This window comes from Schistocerca americana, chromosome 2, assembly GCF_021461395.2.
Source record: "Schistocerca americana isolate TAMUIC-IGC-003095 chromosome 2, iqSchAmer2.1, whole genome shotgun sequence".
NCBI classification, from domain to species: Eukaryota; Metazoa; Arthropoda; class Insecta; order Orthoptera; family Acrididae; genus Schistocerca; species Schistocerca americana.
The window spans coordinates 710,911,527-710,930,728 of NC_060120.1; the positions used below are offsets into that span (position 1 = coordinate 710,911,527).

General features: G+C 39.4%; 1 protein-coding gene across 9 annotated transcripts in view; it reads right to left on the reverse strand.

The window, feature by feature from the left end:
* The window catches only part of LOC124593724 (heterogeneous nuclear ribonucleoprotein R), a 119,137-nt gene that overhangs the window by 23,846 nt on the left and 76,089 nt on the right, over positions 1-19,202 (reverse strand). For all 9 annotated transcript variants that reach the window (XM_047132043.1, XM_047132040.1, XM_047132045.1 and 6 more), the window contains exon 8: positions 18,243-18,516. In XM_047132043.1, the coding sequence (XP_046987999.1) occupies positions 18,243-18,516 (274 nt within the window). The remainder of the gene's footprint in view (positions 1-18,242; positions 18,517-19,202) is intronic.

Genomic DNA, 19,202 nt, shown 5'->3' on the forward strand with positions numbered 1-19,202 from the left:
TGTGTGCTTTCCCTTATTAGAAGAGAGAAAATATCGACTTTATGTAGCCTATGTGAATTGTTTTATCAATGGTGCTGAAGGTCAACAATAGCTTCATGCAATTTGTTAGTGCACTCTGCATCTACATTCCATCCATCTCAAAACATTTTCATCATTAACACTGCAGACACGTTACCCCCAAAAAAGTGTAGTTCGAATACTAGCTAAGAAAAATTACATTCTTCCCGACAGTGCCAACAGACAATATTAGAAGCTGTCAGTGAGTATGTAACAGGATTTTGGGGCAATATACTTAGCAGATAGTAAATGAATTCTATTCCAAAGTCCACAAAGGCTCTTCTGCTATGCATCTTGGAATTGTCTATCAGAACAGCACAAGAGCCATTATGGAGTTAGGGAGCAACAAGCTGAAACTTTGGGTCACGCTGCAAGTTGTACTTTCAAAGTGCAATTCATAGCATACTGCAAGAGAACAACTGTGACATGTTACGCTACACAGTGTTAACTTATCACAAACATTCAACTTAACTTTTCACTATCTCTTATATGGCAAGTCTTTGTCAGCATCCACAAATTTCACAAGCTCCAACAACAATGTCACTCAACAAATTACAATCTCTTAAGCTTCCAATGTCACATGTGATTCAAAACCAGGAATGCTTGCATACTTAGTGAAGTGTATGTACGATGTGCTGACGCTAAAGTAGTATATGTTCATTAATTCCAATGTATTTTTACTCTGACTATGCAGTGAAAGTGGTTTTTGTTCGAAGTGAGAAAAAACAAACACATAACTAGTTGCATAACAAAAGAGTAACACACACACACACACACTAGCAAATATACTCTACGGCAGAACAATGTAATTCCACATTAAAAATAAAGGACATCAAAAACAAAAATACCATAATACAGCAAAATAACACCTCTGCAGCAGCCAAGCTGAATTACCTTCAAGCCCCCATGTGTGAAGTGTTATTAAAATGGAGGCTTCCTTCCAGAACTAGACATCCGTGCCCAGATTGCTACAGCAAATACTTCTTAACCATTTGAAACAGAAGCCCAAGCACATACTCATGTAGTTTAGGCATTAGACAGGAGTCTAGTAACAATGATAAAATCTCAACAAAATGTTTGCCACACCTGTTGAACATTAAAGATCCTACACCCTTGGGTGTGAGGGGATAAATTCACTCATAAATGAGTGAATTTCTATCAGCAGCACCTCGAATCAAAAATAAACTTGTTCTCTCTCTCTCTCTCTCTCTCTCTCTCTCTCTCTCTCTCACTGGGGCACAGCACATAGCAGTCATTATACAACTTCACATTGGAGCAAATTACTCCGGTTTTCAACAAACTTGACCACAAAATTACTCAAGTATTTGAAAGTTGCAGTGAACAAGATAACAATGACCAAATAGCAAAGAAATAACAGCAAGAGACAGTGGAAGTGGACTTATTTTCTTACTAGAAAACTTGCAAAAACAAATAGGATGTGAGAAGAAACCCATTTTATTTTATCACGTGTATTTTACATTTAACATTTCCTATAATTAAAAAAAATAAAAAAAAATTGTTGAATTTGCTTCAATGACTCCAGCAGAAGAGCAATATGGAAACAGTTCTGCTTTCCTAAAACAAGTAGCTATTTAAATTAAAAATGAACACGTTTCAAACAATTAAAAAGTAACTCAGATGATGAGCTCAATGTAGTGGTTAGCTTTAGTAATAACATTTGAGAGCCCACACATAACTAGCAACTTGTTTATGAGTCAGGGCAGTTCCTATGTCAAACTAAAAATGTAGACAATACAGAGTAAATATTATGGATGTAATAGAGGTGGTTTGATAAGAATCAGTCACGCAGAGGCAGCACAATTGATTTGCTGGTTTTTCTTAACCCATTTGCCACTACGATGTGCTCTCCGCATTTAATGCTGACTGCAGCTTTGTTGTGGCTTTACTACTCACCAAATGCTGTGCTGAGACTGTGTTCCGCCCAAAATGAAATACTTGTAAACTGACTTTAAGGAAACAGGTGGAAACAAACTGATTTTCACACATGTTACAGCCCGAGATCTCCGTTCAATAAATAACTAATTTTCTTTTCATTATTCATCATGGTTGTCTCGCTGCATCAAATTACATAAAACATTGCATGAAATTTTAGAGAGATTGCAAAGGTAAAAACACACTGCAGAAACTTTGCATATGGTTGATTTTAGCTCATACATTGCTGTGGATGAAATATAGATACAACATCCAAATTTTCTTTAAAACGACAAGCAGAATGATCTCTTATTTTGTACTTGAGTTATTGGTTTTTTTATATCTGGCAAAAGTTTGCACACATTGCATCCAGTCAATTTCTGCACATCAGGAATCATTGGTCATAACAATCTTTATATTTCAAACACGGCTCATGATATCGAAACGAGGCCCCCCCCCCCCTCCCCCCCAAATGATAAAATGTAAAAAGGCATATACGTTGTGTGATAAATATTATAAACTTTTTTTATTTGTCGAGACACCGAAGTTAAACCCAATTTCTTGAAGTGCTATCATTCCACAAATCAACTTTTCAGCTTCTTTTGATTTAGGGTTCAACATATGAAATCTTAAAATTTCAAGTTGCCTGCTTCTTGGTTTCCAGCAGCATGGCTTACGTGGAGAGTGGGGAAGTAACTCTTGTTATGCCTGAGAGTTCTACATTTTACATATTTAACAGTAAATGTTTTTTTTGGTTTTGTTTTTTTTTCTTTTTTTAAGATTTTAATGTCCTTTTAAAATAGTTGTTTTGACATCTTTTCTTGAGTAGCTGTTCTCAAAAATTTTAAGTTCTGGAGTAATTGTGTAGACATCACTTAAGTAAATACTTGTCATGATTTCTTTTCAGCATCGTAATCAGTTGATAAATGTGGCTTGCTTAGCGCACTGAGTAACTGAACATTACGTGAAAGATTCAGTTTAAAGATTGTCCAAACCTCCAACAATTACTTGAAAAGTAGTTCTGGGATGTTTCCAGCTGCCACATCCTGAATACTCTTCGCTGTTACACAGTGTTCCTAGGAAACTGCACTAACCCTCCTCACAGAAGACATACCTCATACAATTCCTTCACAGTAAGCAGAGAAAGTGCCTGAGGCAACAAATACTCTTGACTGTCTGGCTAACATTGTCACTTCTATTCAACATCTTGGTTTTTGAATTTTCTACTTCAAACTTACGCCTTTTGTAAAATTCCCATTTCAAAACTATTGCAGCCAGGCATGCAATGTCAACTGGAAGTTCTGACTTCTGGAGTCGAGGGGAAGCTTGGGCACATCCCTTGCAGAAGCAATCATTATGGTGAAGATTTGCATTTTTTATTCTACCAAAATCATTTCTTTGATAACTGAAGACATGCAACTACTGCAAACAAAGTAATTTTGCTTTTGAGAGCACTGTACCTTGAAGAAACAAGACTATGTATTTCAACTGTTCAGGTCACCTATAAGCCATCTCATTGGTATTTAGAAATCTGTATTTTATTTTTCATTTTAATATTCTCCTGTGATGTTGGAGTACAATTTATTGTGCCCTATATTATCAGAAGGAAAGGTTGTTTGTTCATGTGGAACATGATCTGCTGAGAACATGTCCACCATGCACACATTCTTGGTAGCCAACAAGGAACATTGGAGCGAAATCATGTGGTAAATGCTGACTACCACCTGAAGTGTCAGTTTCAGGCCAGACACTCACTCCAACAGATTTACAGCCAGCAATGACATAATTCCTTTCCTAGTCTTTCTTTCTTGAACTTTGTTTCAATACGGAAATTAACATCTTCTTACGAGTGCCATAACTGGATAAGACTTCACAAACCAATGTTTATCCTGAACAAGGAATACACTTCTTTTTCGTTCAAAAAATCTGTGCCTTTCCTTTTTGTTCATAAAAATGTAAGCCTTATCATTCAATGGCCCGTAAATGATGCCAACACAATGCCTATACCGACCAGTTCCCTCAAGCATCTGTACAAACTGGTGAAACAGAAAAGCACATTAGATTGAGAAAATGTCACAGTTGCATCATCATCTTAGGGTCAAGCCGTATGAAGTGGTCCAGTGATGGTTGCTTATTTTATTTTATTTTTTTTAAATATGTGAATGCCCTATATTAGACAAGTTCAAAACAGGTTTAAAAATAATAATTTATCTTGCACCTTTACTGGATGGCGGCCATTTTTATTGTAGGCGCGTGACAATTTTTCAGTCTGGAGACATTAGCAAAAGTTTAAATATCTCTGCAATGGGTTAAGTTACAACATTGCAATTGGCATGATTGTTTTTAGAAAAGTGTCCTCTAGAATATTGTGTATTACACAAAATACCCTAAATTCAAAAATAACCAATCAAAATGACCTCCAAAGTTTGGTATCCAAATTTTCAAAAATCCATTTTTAGGCCCAAAAATAACAGACAAGGAGTGATTGATGAGTGTCTATTTTTTCCTATAGTTAGATATCATACACTACTAGCCACATATAGAGCAAGAACACTTACAAACGTTTCCTTAATTTGTAAAAATTTCAACATTGATATTTAACTGAACAAAGATATAAATTTTTGAAAATGAGGAAATAGTTCACATTATTCTACAACTCATCTTATGGCTGTTGCCTAATTAAATGGTTTATTGTAATAAAATTTAATTGTGACATATTACCAATAGGAGCTTTCACTTTTGTTCTATGGTAATAAAAATGCCCATTTATGTTTAGGTTTATTGTCAATAAAGATGGACATTATTCCTGTGTGTGGCATTGTCGTCGTCAGTCTGTTCTGAAACCTCTAATAGAGTGGATGTACATACTTCGAGAGTCTAGAATGTGTTATGTGCTTCGTTCTGTGTGTAATTTGTAATTAATTCTGAGAGATTAACTGGAATGCAATAACATGGATGAACAGTGCTCTGTTGGACAGATAGCACGTGAAGTGTGTCACAAAACAATACGGTTGAGTTCCAAAAAACTTGAAAAATGTCAATGACTTTGATCTAGTTAGACAAACTTTGTTTAAATTTCAAGTAATTTCTTCTTTAACATCAGTGTGAGAGTATCATGAGAAGAATTTTTGGAAGAAAGTGCTGTGATCCACTTAAAGCTCATAAATAGCCTATTACTAAGGGTTTGAGGGAACTGAACTTAACATTTGTCCTTGTTATGTGAGAGTGAAACACCTTCTCAAGTGAAACGTAATGTGATTCCTGGAAATTCCCTGTGCCCAAATGGTTACTCCAAAATATTTGTTGTGAATCCAGAACCAGAGTCATGTAACCTTGTTAATGACATTTATATTCCTAATGAGGAAACTGTTAGCATATTGGATTTTGCTTGTTCTAAGTTAGATGTACCTCCTGCTTCAAAAATAATAAAATTAAGTAGCAGAAAAAGAAAAGCAGCTATTGAAAATAAGGTACAACAAATTTCAGACAAAATTAGAAAAGACTTGGAATCATGCTATAATAATACAGATAGGCTACCAACATTATTTCTAAAAAAGAAGAAAACGTACCACCAGCGTCATCTGACACTGAAAATTTGAGCTTAATAGAAAAATTAAATGTTTATTGACATCTAAGGAAGATAAAAGTTAAAATTTTAAGTTTGTTCCCTGATTCATGGGCAAAAGAAAAACATAGTTCATGAATTCAACGTTTCTCATTGTTTGGTTAAACTAACCCAAAAATTAGTGGAAGAGCAAGGCATTCTTAGAGTTTTAGGAAAGAAGAAAGGAGTAGGTATAAGTGAAGAAACAACTAAAAAGATCCAGCAGTTTTTTGAAGATTATGAAAACAGTAGAACGTGCTCAGGTTGCAAAGATAGGAAAAGAATTGTTATAAATAAAGTTAAAGCAACAAAGCAGAAACAACTAGAGCTGTCAAATTTAAATGAACTTTATGTAGCTTTCAAAAACTCTCATCCTGAATGCAAATTTGGAAGGTCAAAATTTTGTGACCTCCACCCTAAGTAGTCTATTTTGGCTGGATCTTCAGGGACACACTCCAAATGTGTTTGTTTATACAGGGTGTTTCAAAAATGACCGGTATATTTGAAACGGCAATAAAAACTAAACGAGCAGCGATAGAAATACACCGTTTGTTGCAATATGCTTGGGACAACAGTACATTTTCAGACGGACAAACTTTCGAAATTACAGTAGTTACAATTTTCAACAACAGATGGAGCTGCAAGTGATGTGAAAGATCGCAGTCTGTGGGTGCGCCATTCTGAACGTCGTCTTTCTGCTGTCAGCGTGTGCTGTTCACAACGTGCAAGTGTGCTGTGGACAACATGGTTTATTCCTTAGAACAGAGGATTTTTCTGGTGTTGGAATTCCACCGCCTAGAACACAGTGTTGTTGCAACAAGACGAAGTTTTCAACGGAGTTTTAATGTAACCAAAGGACCGAAAAGCGATACAATAAAGGATCTGTTTGAAAAATTTCAACGGACTGGGAACGTGACGGATGAACGTGCTGGAAAGGTAGGGCGACCGCGTACGGCAACCACAGAGGGCAACGCGCAGCTAGTGCAGCAGGTGATCCAACAGCGGCCTCGGGTTTCCGTTCGCCGTGTTGCAGCTGCGGTCCAAATGACGCCAACGTCCACGTATCGTCTCATGCGCCGGAGTTTACACCTCTATCCATACAAAATTCAAACGCGGCAACCCCTCAGCGCCGCTACCATTGCTGCACGAGAGACATTCGCTAACGATATAGTGCACAGGATTGATGACGGCGATATGCATGTGGGCAGCATTTGGTTTACTGACGAAGCTTATTTTTACCTGGACGGCTTTGTCAATAAACAGAACTGGTGCATATGGGGAACCGAAAAGCCCCATGTTGCAGTCCTATCGTCCCTGCATCCTCAAAAAGTACTGGTCTGGGGCGCCATTTCTTCCAAAGGAATCATTGGCCCATTTTTCAGATCCGAAGCGATTACTGCATCTCGCTATCTGGACATTCTTCGTGAATTTGTGGCAGTACAAACTGCCTTAGACGACACTGCGAACACCTCGTGGTTTATGCAAGATGGTGCCCGGCCACATCGCACGGCCGACGTCTTTAATTTCCTGAATGAATATTTCGATGATCGTGTGATTGCTTTGGGCTATCCGAAACATACAGGAGGCGGCGTGGATTGGCCTCCCTATTTGCCACACATAAACCCCTGTGACTTCTTTCTGTGGGGACACTTGAAAGACCAGGTGTACCGCCAGAATCCAGAAACAATTGAACAGCTGAAGCAGTACATCTCATGTGCATGTGAAGCCATTCCGCCAGACACGTTGTCGAAGGTTTCGGGTAATTTCATTCAGAGACTACGCCATATTATTGCTACGCATGGTGGATATGTGGAAAATATCGTACTATAGAGTTTCCCAGACCGCAGTGCCATCTGTTGTTGAAAATTGTAACTACTGTAATTTCGAAAGTTTGTCTGCCTGAAAATGTACTGTTGTCCCAAGCATATTGCAACAAACGGTGTATTTCTATCGCTGCTCATTTAGTTTGTATTGCCGTTTCAAATATACCGGTCATTTTTGAAACACCCTGTATCATCAAAACGTCAAACTGATGATTGCGGGTGAAAAACTCAGTGACCTTAACTACAAGGAGTTACTACATTTCATGGTCTGTAACACTAACAGTTATGACTGCATGATGAGTTTGTGTAATAAATGCCCTGGTAAGGAAACCGTTATTGAATTGTTTCACGAATATGATGAAGAAATGCCAGACAGTATTACCTTCAAACGGTGGGTCACAACTGACAGGGCAAAAATGATAACAATGGTTAAATCTCAGGAAGAGTAATTGGAATCTTTAATCGATAACTTACAAAAACTGGAAAGTCACCACTATGTTTCTAAAATCCAAAGTAAGTTTCTGAAGGACAAAAAAAAACACAACTTCATGAAACTGAATACATAGTGCTAGCTGATTTACTCTCTACTTTAAAGATGCGAAATATGAAGTTTGCAGTTCTTCAATTTGCATTATTAGCGACTACTTGGAGTACAACACTTTGGCTGTACACGTGTTTCCAAAGTATGTAATAAATTACATAAAAGAAAATTTTCCCAAGGTTCAGAAGCCGATATATTATTCAGATGGAAGTGGTAGTCAGTATAAGAAGTACAGGACATTTATGTCTTTTGCAAGGATAATATTAACGGGATTACCCAATTTCTGATCAAGAAAGAAGAAGTGGTTCTGCATATGAAAAGAACACTTCAAATCAGATTTGAAAACTGTATAGCAATAAAAGGAACCAGGCATTTCCACAAATTCCTTGGCAGTGCAGAAAACTTGGTTCAATGTTATGTAACATCAGAAACTGAAATTTATGAGGATCATTGTGTCAGTAAAACTACATCTCTGTCTTTAATGTTGAATGACATAGTGGCATGTATGAATGATGGACAGTGGTGGCTTACAGAGGTTGGAAGAATAAGTTTGGAAAACAATGGTGTTTTTGTGCATTTTTAGCACCCTGTGGCCCAAGAACATCATTCAAGAAATCTGCTAGTGACAAAGTTCGGATATCAATGAAAATTGTTTTAAGCAAACTTTCAGTTCTTGAACTTAACCACAACAACTGGGAGGTCTTATTCTATACTGCAGAATCTGTCTGAAGAAATAAGTGTACTTAACATTCACCACCAGATTTAGGAACAGACGCATCTCTAAGGATGTTAATTGAAAATATTTATTTTAAGTATGTCAAAATAATATAAATGTTAATTTCAGTGATGTTACCACTTTTTGTGTAAAATTCATTACCTTACTTCAATAATAATTGATTATATTACACCAATATCACACATGGATAGGCTACAGCCATAAGATCAGTTGTAGAGTAATGTGAATTATCTCATTTTCAAAAATTCATACCTTTGTTCACAGTCAGATATCAATGTTGAAATTTTTACAATACAATGCTATTATATAGGTGTACAAACTGTGCAAAAATCAGATTTTTATTTTCAGTCCCACCTGAGATAATTAACCCCAAACTTGACAAAAAATTAAAATTTTCTAATTTCAAAAATTCATAAAAAATTAAGGAAACATTTGTAAATGTTCTTGCTCTATATGAGGCTAGCAGTGTATGATATCTAACTATAATTTTTTGTTTTTACATCTGCTTCAACTTTCGGATTGGTGACCATTTCCCATCTTGTGTCTATTTGTAATGTACGTAACAATTTAAGATTTCCTGCGAATGTGCTCAAATTAATATGCACTCACTCACGGCCTGGTTGTTTAAATGGTGTAATTTATATGAAATCTAAGTCACAGTAATCCTCTGGCACACACCGCCCCGAAGGTAGTTTCATATATTTTATATCTGAGACTAAAGAACAATGTCACAGAGAAAATGGAGAATCAGTTCAGTTCTCTCCGAGTCATCTGCCAAAATGAGATGCAAAGAATTTGAGCACCTGCCAGTAAAACTCCACAACCAAAATGTGGGGGTGGCTCATTATACAAAATAAAACTATGGAGCAGTCTAGTATGACCAATGCGGAGGCGAAATACAACAATGGATTGCCACACAGCACTTGTCTTGATAGAGCGGTGTTTATTTGAGGGACAGCAGCCCACCATACATTCTACTTCCAAGTGAGCAGAGACCTTGGTTGCAGGTGCACCTGGAATCGCCAAAGCGAATGGGGAGGAAGGGGGGGGGGGTAATCACTTCTCTATCCAATTAATTGGGCAGTTCATTTCTTGGGATAACCCACATGCCCTGCGACCCAGAGAAAAACAAGCAGGCAGAATGATTATGTTCATCAAGAGGGTCATGAATAGCACGTATCCCTGGGTGACAACAGTAACATCCATAAAAGCATGGCGATAGCCCACTGTGTCACTATACACTGTTCAGCCAGAGCATTATGACCACCTATCTAATAGCCAATATGTCCATGATTGGCATGAATAACAGTGGCAACACTTCATGGCATGGAAGAAATGAGGCCTTGGCAGGTTGCTGGAGGGAGTTAGCAACACACCTGCACACACCAAGTCACCTAATCCCCATAAATTCAGATAGTGTGTGTGTGTCCGGGGGGAGGGGGGGGAGGGGGGGGGGGCAATGAGCTCTGACACTGCATTCAATCACATCCCAGCTGGCAAGCTGCAGAGCCAGCACACCAATTGGAACTCGCCACTGTGCTTCTCGAACCACTCTATCACAATCCTGGCCCTGCAACATGGCGCATTATGTTGTTGAACTATGTCACTCCCAGACAGAAATGCAAGTGTGATAAATTGGTGTACAAAGTCTGCAACCATTGTACGATACTCCTTGGCCGCCATGGTGCCGTGTATGAGCTCCACTGGACCCATGGGTGGTCACGTGAATCTTCCCCAGAGTACAATGGCGCCGCCGACAGCTCGCCTCCATTCCGCAGTACATGTGTCAATGAGAACTGTTCTACTGGAAGGCGACAAGATTCGCTCCCAGCCATCAGTATGATGAAGAAGCTATCAAGATTCATCAGATAATGCAATGCTCTGCCACTGCACCAACGTCTAGTACCAATGGTCGTGTGCCCATTTCACTCGTAGTAGTCAATGTCATGGTGTTGACATTGGCACAAGCTGTGGAGGCCTATCGTTACAAGTGTTCAGTGCACTGTGTTTTCAGACATGCTTGAACTCTGCTCAACATTAAACTCTAATGTTAGTTCTGCCGCAGTTCACCACTTGTCCTGTCTTATCAGTCTCCTCGCCTATGTGGCCGATACGTGTAATGAGCCAGTGGCCCCACAACATCTGGACATGGCTTCACCTTGGTTTTGCCATCTGTTGAAGACACTCACCACAGTACTCCTTGAACACCTGACAAGCCGTGCAGTTTCCAAAATGCTGGTGCCGAGCTTCTGGGCCATCACTATCTGCCCCCAGTCAAACTCAGATAATTTGTGTGCCCTGCCCATTCTACATACGGACAGCACGCTCAATGATACTAAATGCACCATGCGTGTGTCTGACTAGCAGTCATTCCGGGCCAGGTGATCCTTCTATCGCCTGGAATGGTTCGTATCTATAGCAGGTTGGTGGTCATAATGTACTTTTTAATCATGGTATGTTGGTTGGTCAGTTGACGTGGGGTAGGGACCAAACAGCAATGTCATCGGTCCCATCAGATTTGGGGGAGGAAGCCAGCCGTGCCCTTACAAAGGATCCATCCCAGCATTTGCCTGAAGCGATTAAGGGAAATCACAAAAAACCTATATCAAGATGGCCAGACACGAGTTTGAACTGCCGTCGTCCTAAATGCGAGTCCAGTATGCTAATCACTGCACCACCTCGCTCGGTTGTTATATATTAAAACCCAGTCAAGGTATGTCTGTTAATGGCCATCAGCTACACCATAAAAACACTGCATGTTCCTGGCTGACAGGAGATGTAAAAGCTAAATCCATCCTATCCATGATTTTAGAGCCACTGAGGTAAATGATGGTAGCATCCTGACACTCCTGAAAAACTGAAACGAACAGATGGTGAACTGTCATGGGGACAACTGAGACTTTAAATTCAACAAAGATGAGGAGTGGTGTTGCAAGGAAACACGAGTAGTACTCAGTGATGAGGCACTGTGGAGGTCATGGCAAAGGGCTGCGAGGCACATATCAACTGGTTATCCCATCCAGAGGTTGTCGTCAAGGGGTTCATGCCCCTAGTATGCAAAACGAATAGGATATAATGGAATATTAAGGAACTGTCGAAAGGTGATCACACAGGTGTGCAAGGGTTGGCACTGTTGTAACTAAAGACAAAAGATCGCACTTTGACAAGGAGACTAAAGAATTAATCCAGAAGACACCAATGGCTAGTCCAACTCCATGATGATTGACTGGGTCTAATAATAGCAAAGCTGAGGTGCCACTGAGTAATAAACCTGGTAACCACAGTCCAAGTAAGGGTGGACCACAGCCCAGTAGATGCGAATGACGAGCAGCATAACAACACCCTAAGAGATGTGGGCAAGAAAGAAGAAATCTTGTAAGTTTTTGCATGCACTGGTCTTTAGTTGTTGAATATGGATCAGCTTCTTGTCAAAGAGGAGTCCCAAAAATGGGATTGTGTAACAATGTCCAAGTGCTCAGACCCAAGCAGAGATCTGGACCAGGATGGACTGTGGTACAATGATCTGCATTTTTCCAGGAGAGAAGCAGAAACCTTGGGAAGGGTTCCAAGCAGAAGCCCATTGGATAGTAACTTGGAGATGGTGTTCAGCCAAGGCTAGAGAGTGGGAGCTATATCAAATGCAGAAGTCATCAACATAGCTCTGCGGAGGTGATCAGTGGCAAGAAAAAAGTCACTAACCCATTGATAGCAATGAGGAAAAGTGTGACACTCGGCACAGAGTCTTGCATGGCATCGTTCTCTTGGACCTATAAAGTACCATCTTGGACCTGGAACAACCAGTGGAATAAAAAGTGACAAAAACTGGTATGAAGCCTGAAAGGTCCCAGTCATGGAGGGTAACTAAAATATGATAGTGCCTGGCAGTGTCATATGCCTCATGTAGGTCAAAAAAGACTGCAATGAGGTGCTGGCATTTGGAGAAAGCATACCACAATCTATTTCCATACTAATCCCAGTCATGGAGGGTAACTAAAATATGATAGTGCCTGGCAGTGTCATATGCCTCATGTAGGTCAAAAAAGACTGCAATGAGGTGCTGGCATTTGGAGAAAGCATACCACAATCTATTTCCATACTAATCACATGGTCAGCTGTGACTAATCGGCCCAAACTGTTGGTGGATGTTGAGGTTTTGCCTGAAGTGTTGGAACTATGATACTGTCTCACCATTGTGAAGGGAAGATCCTGGGTAGATGGAGCCAATGGTGAAAGTAAGATGATAATATATCTGAATATGAATTTAATAAGGGCTCAAGACCATGAGACTAGAAAAGAGACTGAATCCATCCCCAGTCACTGAAAGGTTCATTATATGATCCAAGAGGGGGAAGGGGGGGGGGGGATGTCTTCAACTCGTCACTTGTGCATCCAGAAGGCAGCCGCACAAGACTCCACCAATGCCTTTGCAACGTGGGTTGCCAGCTAGTCAGCAAGAGCCGACACATATTTCCAGAGAGAAGACATTATCATTCCCAGCATTCCTTCCTAATGTGTTAAATCAGATAGCGAGCCTTAGTATGAAGCCACTTAAAAGTGATGAGGTTGGTCTGCAAAGGATGTTGCTTAAAACATTGCAAGGCTCTTCAGCTGTCTGTAAGATCTATGCAGTGTCTTTGGTCCACCATGGCACAATCCAGTGATGGAGAGGGACCTGTAGAAAGGGGAAACTGCACTGGAGACATCTTGCACACTTTCAACAATGCAATCTGACAGTGGGGGATGAAGGTAACAGCCGAAGCATACAAATGCCATCCGACTCTTCAAAGCACACAATGTGGTAGACAGCCCATCTGACAATGGCGATGAAGCTACAGGATTACCGGAATGGGGTCTGCTCACTGTTACAAAGATTGTTATGTGGTGACCAATGTAGGAAAGCCGTGATACTGGGAGAATAGACTGTTAATCAGTAGCTGGAAAGGTGGGTAGGAGTACAATCATTGAGGAGAGACAAATCATGGCCAGTAAGAAGTTGGTCAAGTAGAAAACCCAACAAGACAAAGTGGTATTCCACTACTGGGGGTTGGGAGGAGTTATTGGATGAAGATGGTCCACTCTATGTAAGAGACCTGACTGGAGGTACATAAATGTTGCAAATGCTGATCACTGAGGTCATTTGCGTCCACACCATTATTGCTTCCGATGTGGCACGAAGGGAAAACCACTCACTGAAAACACCTTTGGGAACCAATGTGCAGATCACTCCAGATTCCCTCTGGGGTCAGCACAGTTCCAACAGAATGCCCACAACCAAGGAGCATTGTGGAACAATCAGTGGAGTGTGTTCCTTGTACAGCAATGCCAGTTGCAGAGGGATGAGGAAATAAGGTGGTGGTGTTCTGGCAGAAAACAGTAATATCCATTAGAATTTGACTGAATAATTACCTGTTCCTTGCCTGTTGTCAATATGTGGCTATTCTCGACAAGTGCTGTTAGAGATGTCTGGCAGTTCTTGGACATATGCAGCAAATTCTCATACTGTGATATGCCACATAAGAAAATACATTTTTAATTTTTTAATACCGGTTGGAAAATGATACATTCTTCTCTTTCTTCTATATGATATGATTTCTGCTGTAGCTATAGCTAAACTTTGGAACTCTTTCCTTGGTGTGTAAGCCAACTTCAGGTGATTGAACATCTGCTTCATTTTACATTTGTCTCTTAACACTTACATTATATTTACATTAATCTGTTTTTCTCTATGATAGAGTTAAAGAGTTAATTCCTTTAGACTTTTAATTTTATCATAGCATGAATTTAAGTGTGCAGCCTCCAGGGAGCAAGTTTCCAATACTACCACGAGCAAGGCAATCACACCTACAATTTAAGACTTGAAACAAAAAAAGGCTCCAAGTACCTTAATAGTAAGAGTTTTGAATTTTTGTGTGAAATGAGATCTCCCTGCAAAATTCAAAAAGGCTCAAACTGTCACAAATACAATGTAGTACCCAATCCAATGAACAGATGGCATGTTGTTTAACATGCCACTGCTGTTAACATATTTAAGGCTCTACGTTCCGCATGATTACTCTTCTATGTTAGATAAAATAGCAGAGGCGACAGATGTTTTTAACAGTTTGAGCAAAAAGGGGGGTGGGGGGAACAACAACAACAATGAATTAAAGGAGAAGGTGTTGTGGCAGAAACGAGGAAAAAACTGAAAATAGAGGGAATAAATATGGAAGTTCAAGTAATAAATGTATTCCTGCAAGAGCTCATCCAGCACAGGAGGTTAGTCTCATTACTGATTGCTAACTTACACCATAATTGGACAGACTACTTATTCTTCAGTTACCAAATGTGTCGTTCCAGAACATGTGGAGGATGTGATACAGCAATCAAGACAAATAAAGCCATTTACTGTCAAAATCAAACAATGGAAACTCCCGGTAGGAGCATCAACAATGTAGGAAGAAGACGGATTCTTACTCATCACACATTAAGTTGCAGACATGCACTATTAAAAGATACTTATATAAAGTTTTCGGCCACCGCCTTCATCAGCAAAAGAGAAACATACAAGCAAGCACAACTCATGCACAAATCACGGCGTAAGTTAGCGATCAGTAAAGCGATTTACCTCCTTTGCTGGATGAGCTTTCGCAGGAAAGATATTACTTGAATTTACGTATTCATTCCCTCATTTACTGTCAGTAACATGAATGCATCTGACTACTTACATTTCAAGACATCATCAGATTCTAATATAGGCACAGCAAATCTAAACATATCTAGAGCACAGTGGCTATAGTTCGACAAACGTAAGCCTCATGTAGTTAAGACCAGGAGATGCTTAAATGAAATTGAGGCCTGGGAAGGTATCCCTGTTTAGAGAAAAGGCTGTGCAAGTACAGGGCATAAAGAAGAGAAAGTACCTGCCCTGAATGTTATAAGCCACTTTTGTGAAGAAGAGAAGAAAGATTTGATTGAAATGATGCAATAGCTTATGAATAATGACCACAAACACTTTTACAACAGCAGAATGAACTTTTACTATCTTCTTCCTCAGTATTGAACTATGGCACTTAGAGCTTTTCATCACATTTCCACTTTCAGTACATTTTCACGAATATTACAACAGATCTACACTATGCTTAACTTTCAAATAAAATACATTAATAGTGCAATTTTGACCATTAATATCTAGCATAATTAAAACTCATTTTCCTCATATCCATGTTTTGTCGCTTAGAACCTTTCCTATCTCAAGTCTTCAATTGTCAATAGTTATACAATATTTTGCACATTTTGGTTATCTGGCAACCCCTTGAATGTAACTAGTAGTTAAGGCAACATTGTAACTTGCTGCTGCTATAATTAAGTCTAATATTTTATCAGGAACACAATTATTATACTACATTGTATGTATTACATATATTTTTGTATTTACAATTTCTTTTAATCTTCATTGGTTCATGAATGGTTTTTCTTTTATTTGTCAGCTTTAAAATAATGCCGGTACAATCCAATGATGAATATTACACTGCATTTTTTTGTATTTTATATCTTGTTCAACTTTTAATGACTCAGGGTAACTGAGTGGTTTAGCTTCAAGGAAAGTTTAATTTTGACTTTGAATAACTGCCCGACACTGCACGAACTGTAACACCTATACTAGTTGATATTCAGTCTAGAAATATCTCTAGGACTTAATGATGAGGTTTCCAGGTTATTTTATAAATAATTTTGTTGATTTACACTTACTATGAGTGATTAGGGAACTTACATGTTGCTTTTATGGGACCTGTGACTTCATTTTATTAGTATTTAACAGGTTCAGTTAGCTATGAGCTTTTAAATATTCTGTTCATTGGCACTTACCAAGTTTGCTTATTAAAGCTGGATATCGGGGCATCGTTAGTAGAAAATGGTGTATGGGGAGCTGTTACCCATTCTAGCTGACCATCTCGCACCCGCAGCAGTGCCATCCACAGCAGAACTGTCACAGTGCCTACAGCAACTCCAAGACCAAATGGCAAGATCTGTCAACTGGCTGCTTTGTGGCAAGGCGAACACCCTATTTTGATCCACAAAGTTTTTGAGAACTGTACTCACATCATATTCCGCATAAATCTCATCAAATCAGCGCTCCAACCACCTTACTCTAGACCCTTCTGGCATTGTGACGATGTCACATGATCAAGAAACTCAAAACAGCAACACCACAAAGGTCTCTATTGAGCAGGTCAAGCCAATGTGGGCCCTACCTTCACTCCCTACAAGAAAACACTGACATCACAAGTCTCACTACATTTGGAGACATCCATGCAGGCATCACCTGAAGTTACCACCCCCTCCCCAACCAACAGCCATACCATCATCTTGTCCAGCAGCTGAACCAACACAGTGGACAGCAGCCCACCTACCCCCCACATTCTGGTGCTCTGTGTTATTGGGTGAAGTGGGGAGATTAAGGGACCAACTGTAGTGTATGTTACTCAGGTAGAAGGAGTAACTTTGAAGTTACTCTCAGTATCAAGTTGTGTGCATTAATATACATATGTATTTGCATTTTTAGAAACAATAAGTAAGTCTATAGGCTTCAGTTGTATGTACGTTAGTTTATGTGGTGTATAAGCCTTACCTATGAGTATGTCCAATAATGTATTAATCGTTCCAACATTTTTACTGTTTTAGTAAATGAATATAAAAGAAAGCTAACAGCAAAATAATCCAATCAAAACTGGACCTCCAAAAAGAACAAGTGCTACCTGTCATTAAAGTGAACACTAATGACTCAACAGCCTATTTTAGAAGCAAGAACAATTATTTGAGAGGGAAACTGCGAAGACTTGTCTGCCAGAAGGTACAATAATACAAACTCCATTTTCAACTGGATGCTACAATTTTCTGAAAGCTTCAGACACAAAAGAAGGCCCAAATGTTATCAGCAGGTATAGAGAAAATGCCTTCCACTTCCAAAAAATGTGTGCTTTAGTCATAACATTCTTAAACTTGTCACATGGTCTCCTTCTTACCTTTCAAGTGAAGATGGATTATCCAAACAGTACCCTCCTTCCCTCAAAAATTAAATGGAAATGATTTTTTTTTTTTTTTGGGGGGGGGGGGGGGGGGGGGGGGGGATGATGTTGATGGCATTGTGAATGCAAATTTACTCGGTTAAGTGTTGAAATCTTGTTTGTCACTGGTGAAACCTTTATCGAAACCAGCAATACCTAAAAGCAAAATGCTTCACAATGACTTGTTCTATCCAAAATTGAACAACCCAACAGCATTGAAGAAATTAGTACCTAGTCTGTTAAAGTGCTTGAACTTCGAAGACTGAGTCATATTATGCACTTTAGAAGCTTTTCAACCGTACTTAAATATATTATACAACAGATCACAAGGTCCTGTTGTGTGTTCTCCAACACATGTGGCGAGGTATGTGACCACTAAACCTCTGACCTAAAATGATATTTTAAATATGAAGTAACAGCCTGTTAATTATTCGCCCACTGCTGCAAAGGCATGATCTAGCTGCAGGAACAGAAACAAAATGACAAGGTATGTGTGCTAACTTACCGTAATCCCCACGGCCCATAGGACCACGCAAGGATGCAGCTGCTGCCCCCCCTTGCCCTCTCGGTCCTCCAGGGCCCCTCATGGGCATCACACCTGGAGGTAACATGGACGGGTGTGATGGTGAGCATCCACCACGGACTTGCATCATCTGCATCATGCGACGTTCTCTGGCCCGTAGAATTTCTTCTTTCTTTTTCTTATCCGATGGGGGTTTGGCCAATGAAACTTCAATTGCAGAACCCCCCATTTCTTTTCCATTCAGTTCCTCCATGGCCTTAAAAATGTATAAAAAGATAACACTCAAAAGTGAACAGAAGAACCACACAACAAGATCTAAAAATGTGTAAAATGAAATATACTCTCGAAAATACATGTCATTTGTGTTCTCTGCAAAGAGTTATGAAAGTGCTTATTTTTAAACTAACAGAACTTCTATACAAAAAATGGGGGGGGGGGGGGTAAAAACCACACATCACAAGACAATTTCAGCACTCCAAGAAAGGCAAACATTTTTTCGAATATTAATGTCGATTTTACTGAGACATCCAAATTACAGTTTCAATCAAGCTGACTACAGCTTACTAAATGGAAGCTTAATTAGTAAGGGAGCCACAATATAAATCAACAAAGACACAGAAGCTTCATTATAATGAGTTGTCATATGAACTTTCCATTTGGTTACGATGCGTTACAGTGAGAACTTCCCACAAGCACTACAGCTCAGATTCAGATTTTAGTTGGAATTCTTAAAGTGTCATAATTTGCTTGCTTTAATTGTTAGTAACTGAATTCTGGCATATGCAGCCAGAGATAGCAGTCAAATATGTGTGTGTGTGTGTGTGTGTGTGTGTGTGTGTGTGTGTGTGTTTTTTTCATGTCTGAAAAAGGCTTTGGCTGAAAGCTAAATGAGTAACAGTACTTTGTTGTGCCCCATCAGCTACTCAACATGTCATCTTTAAG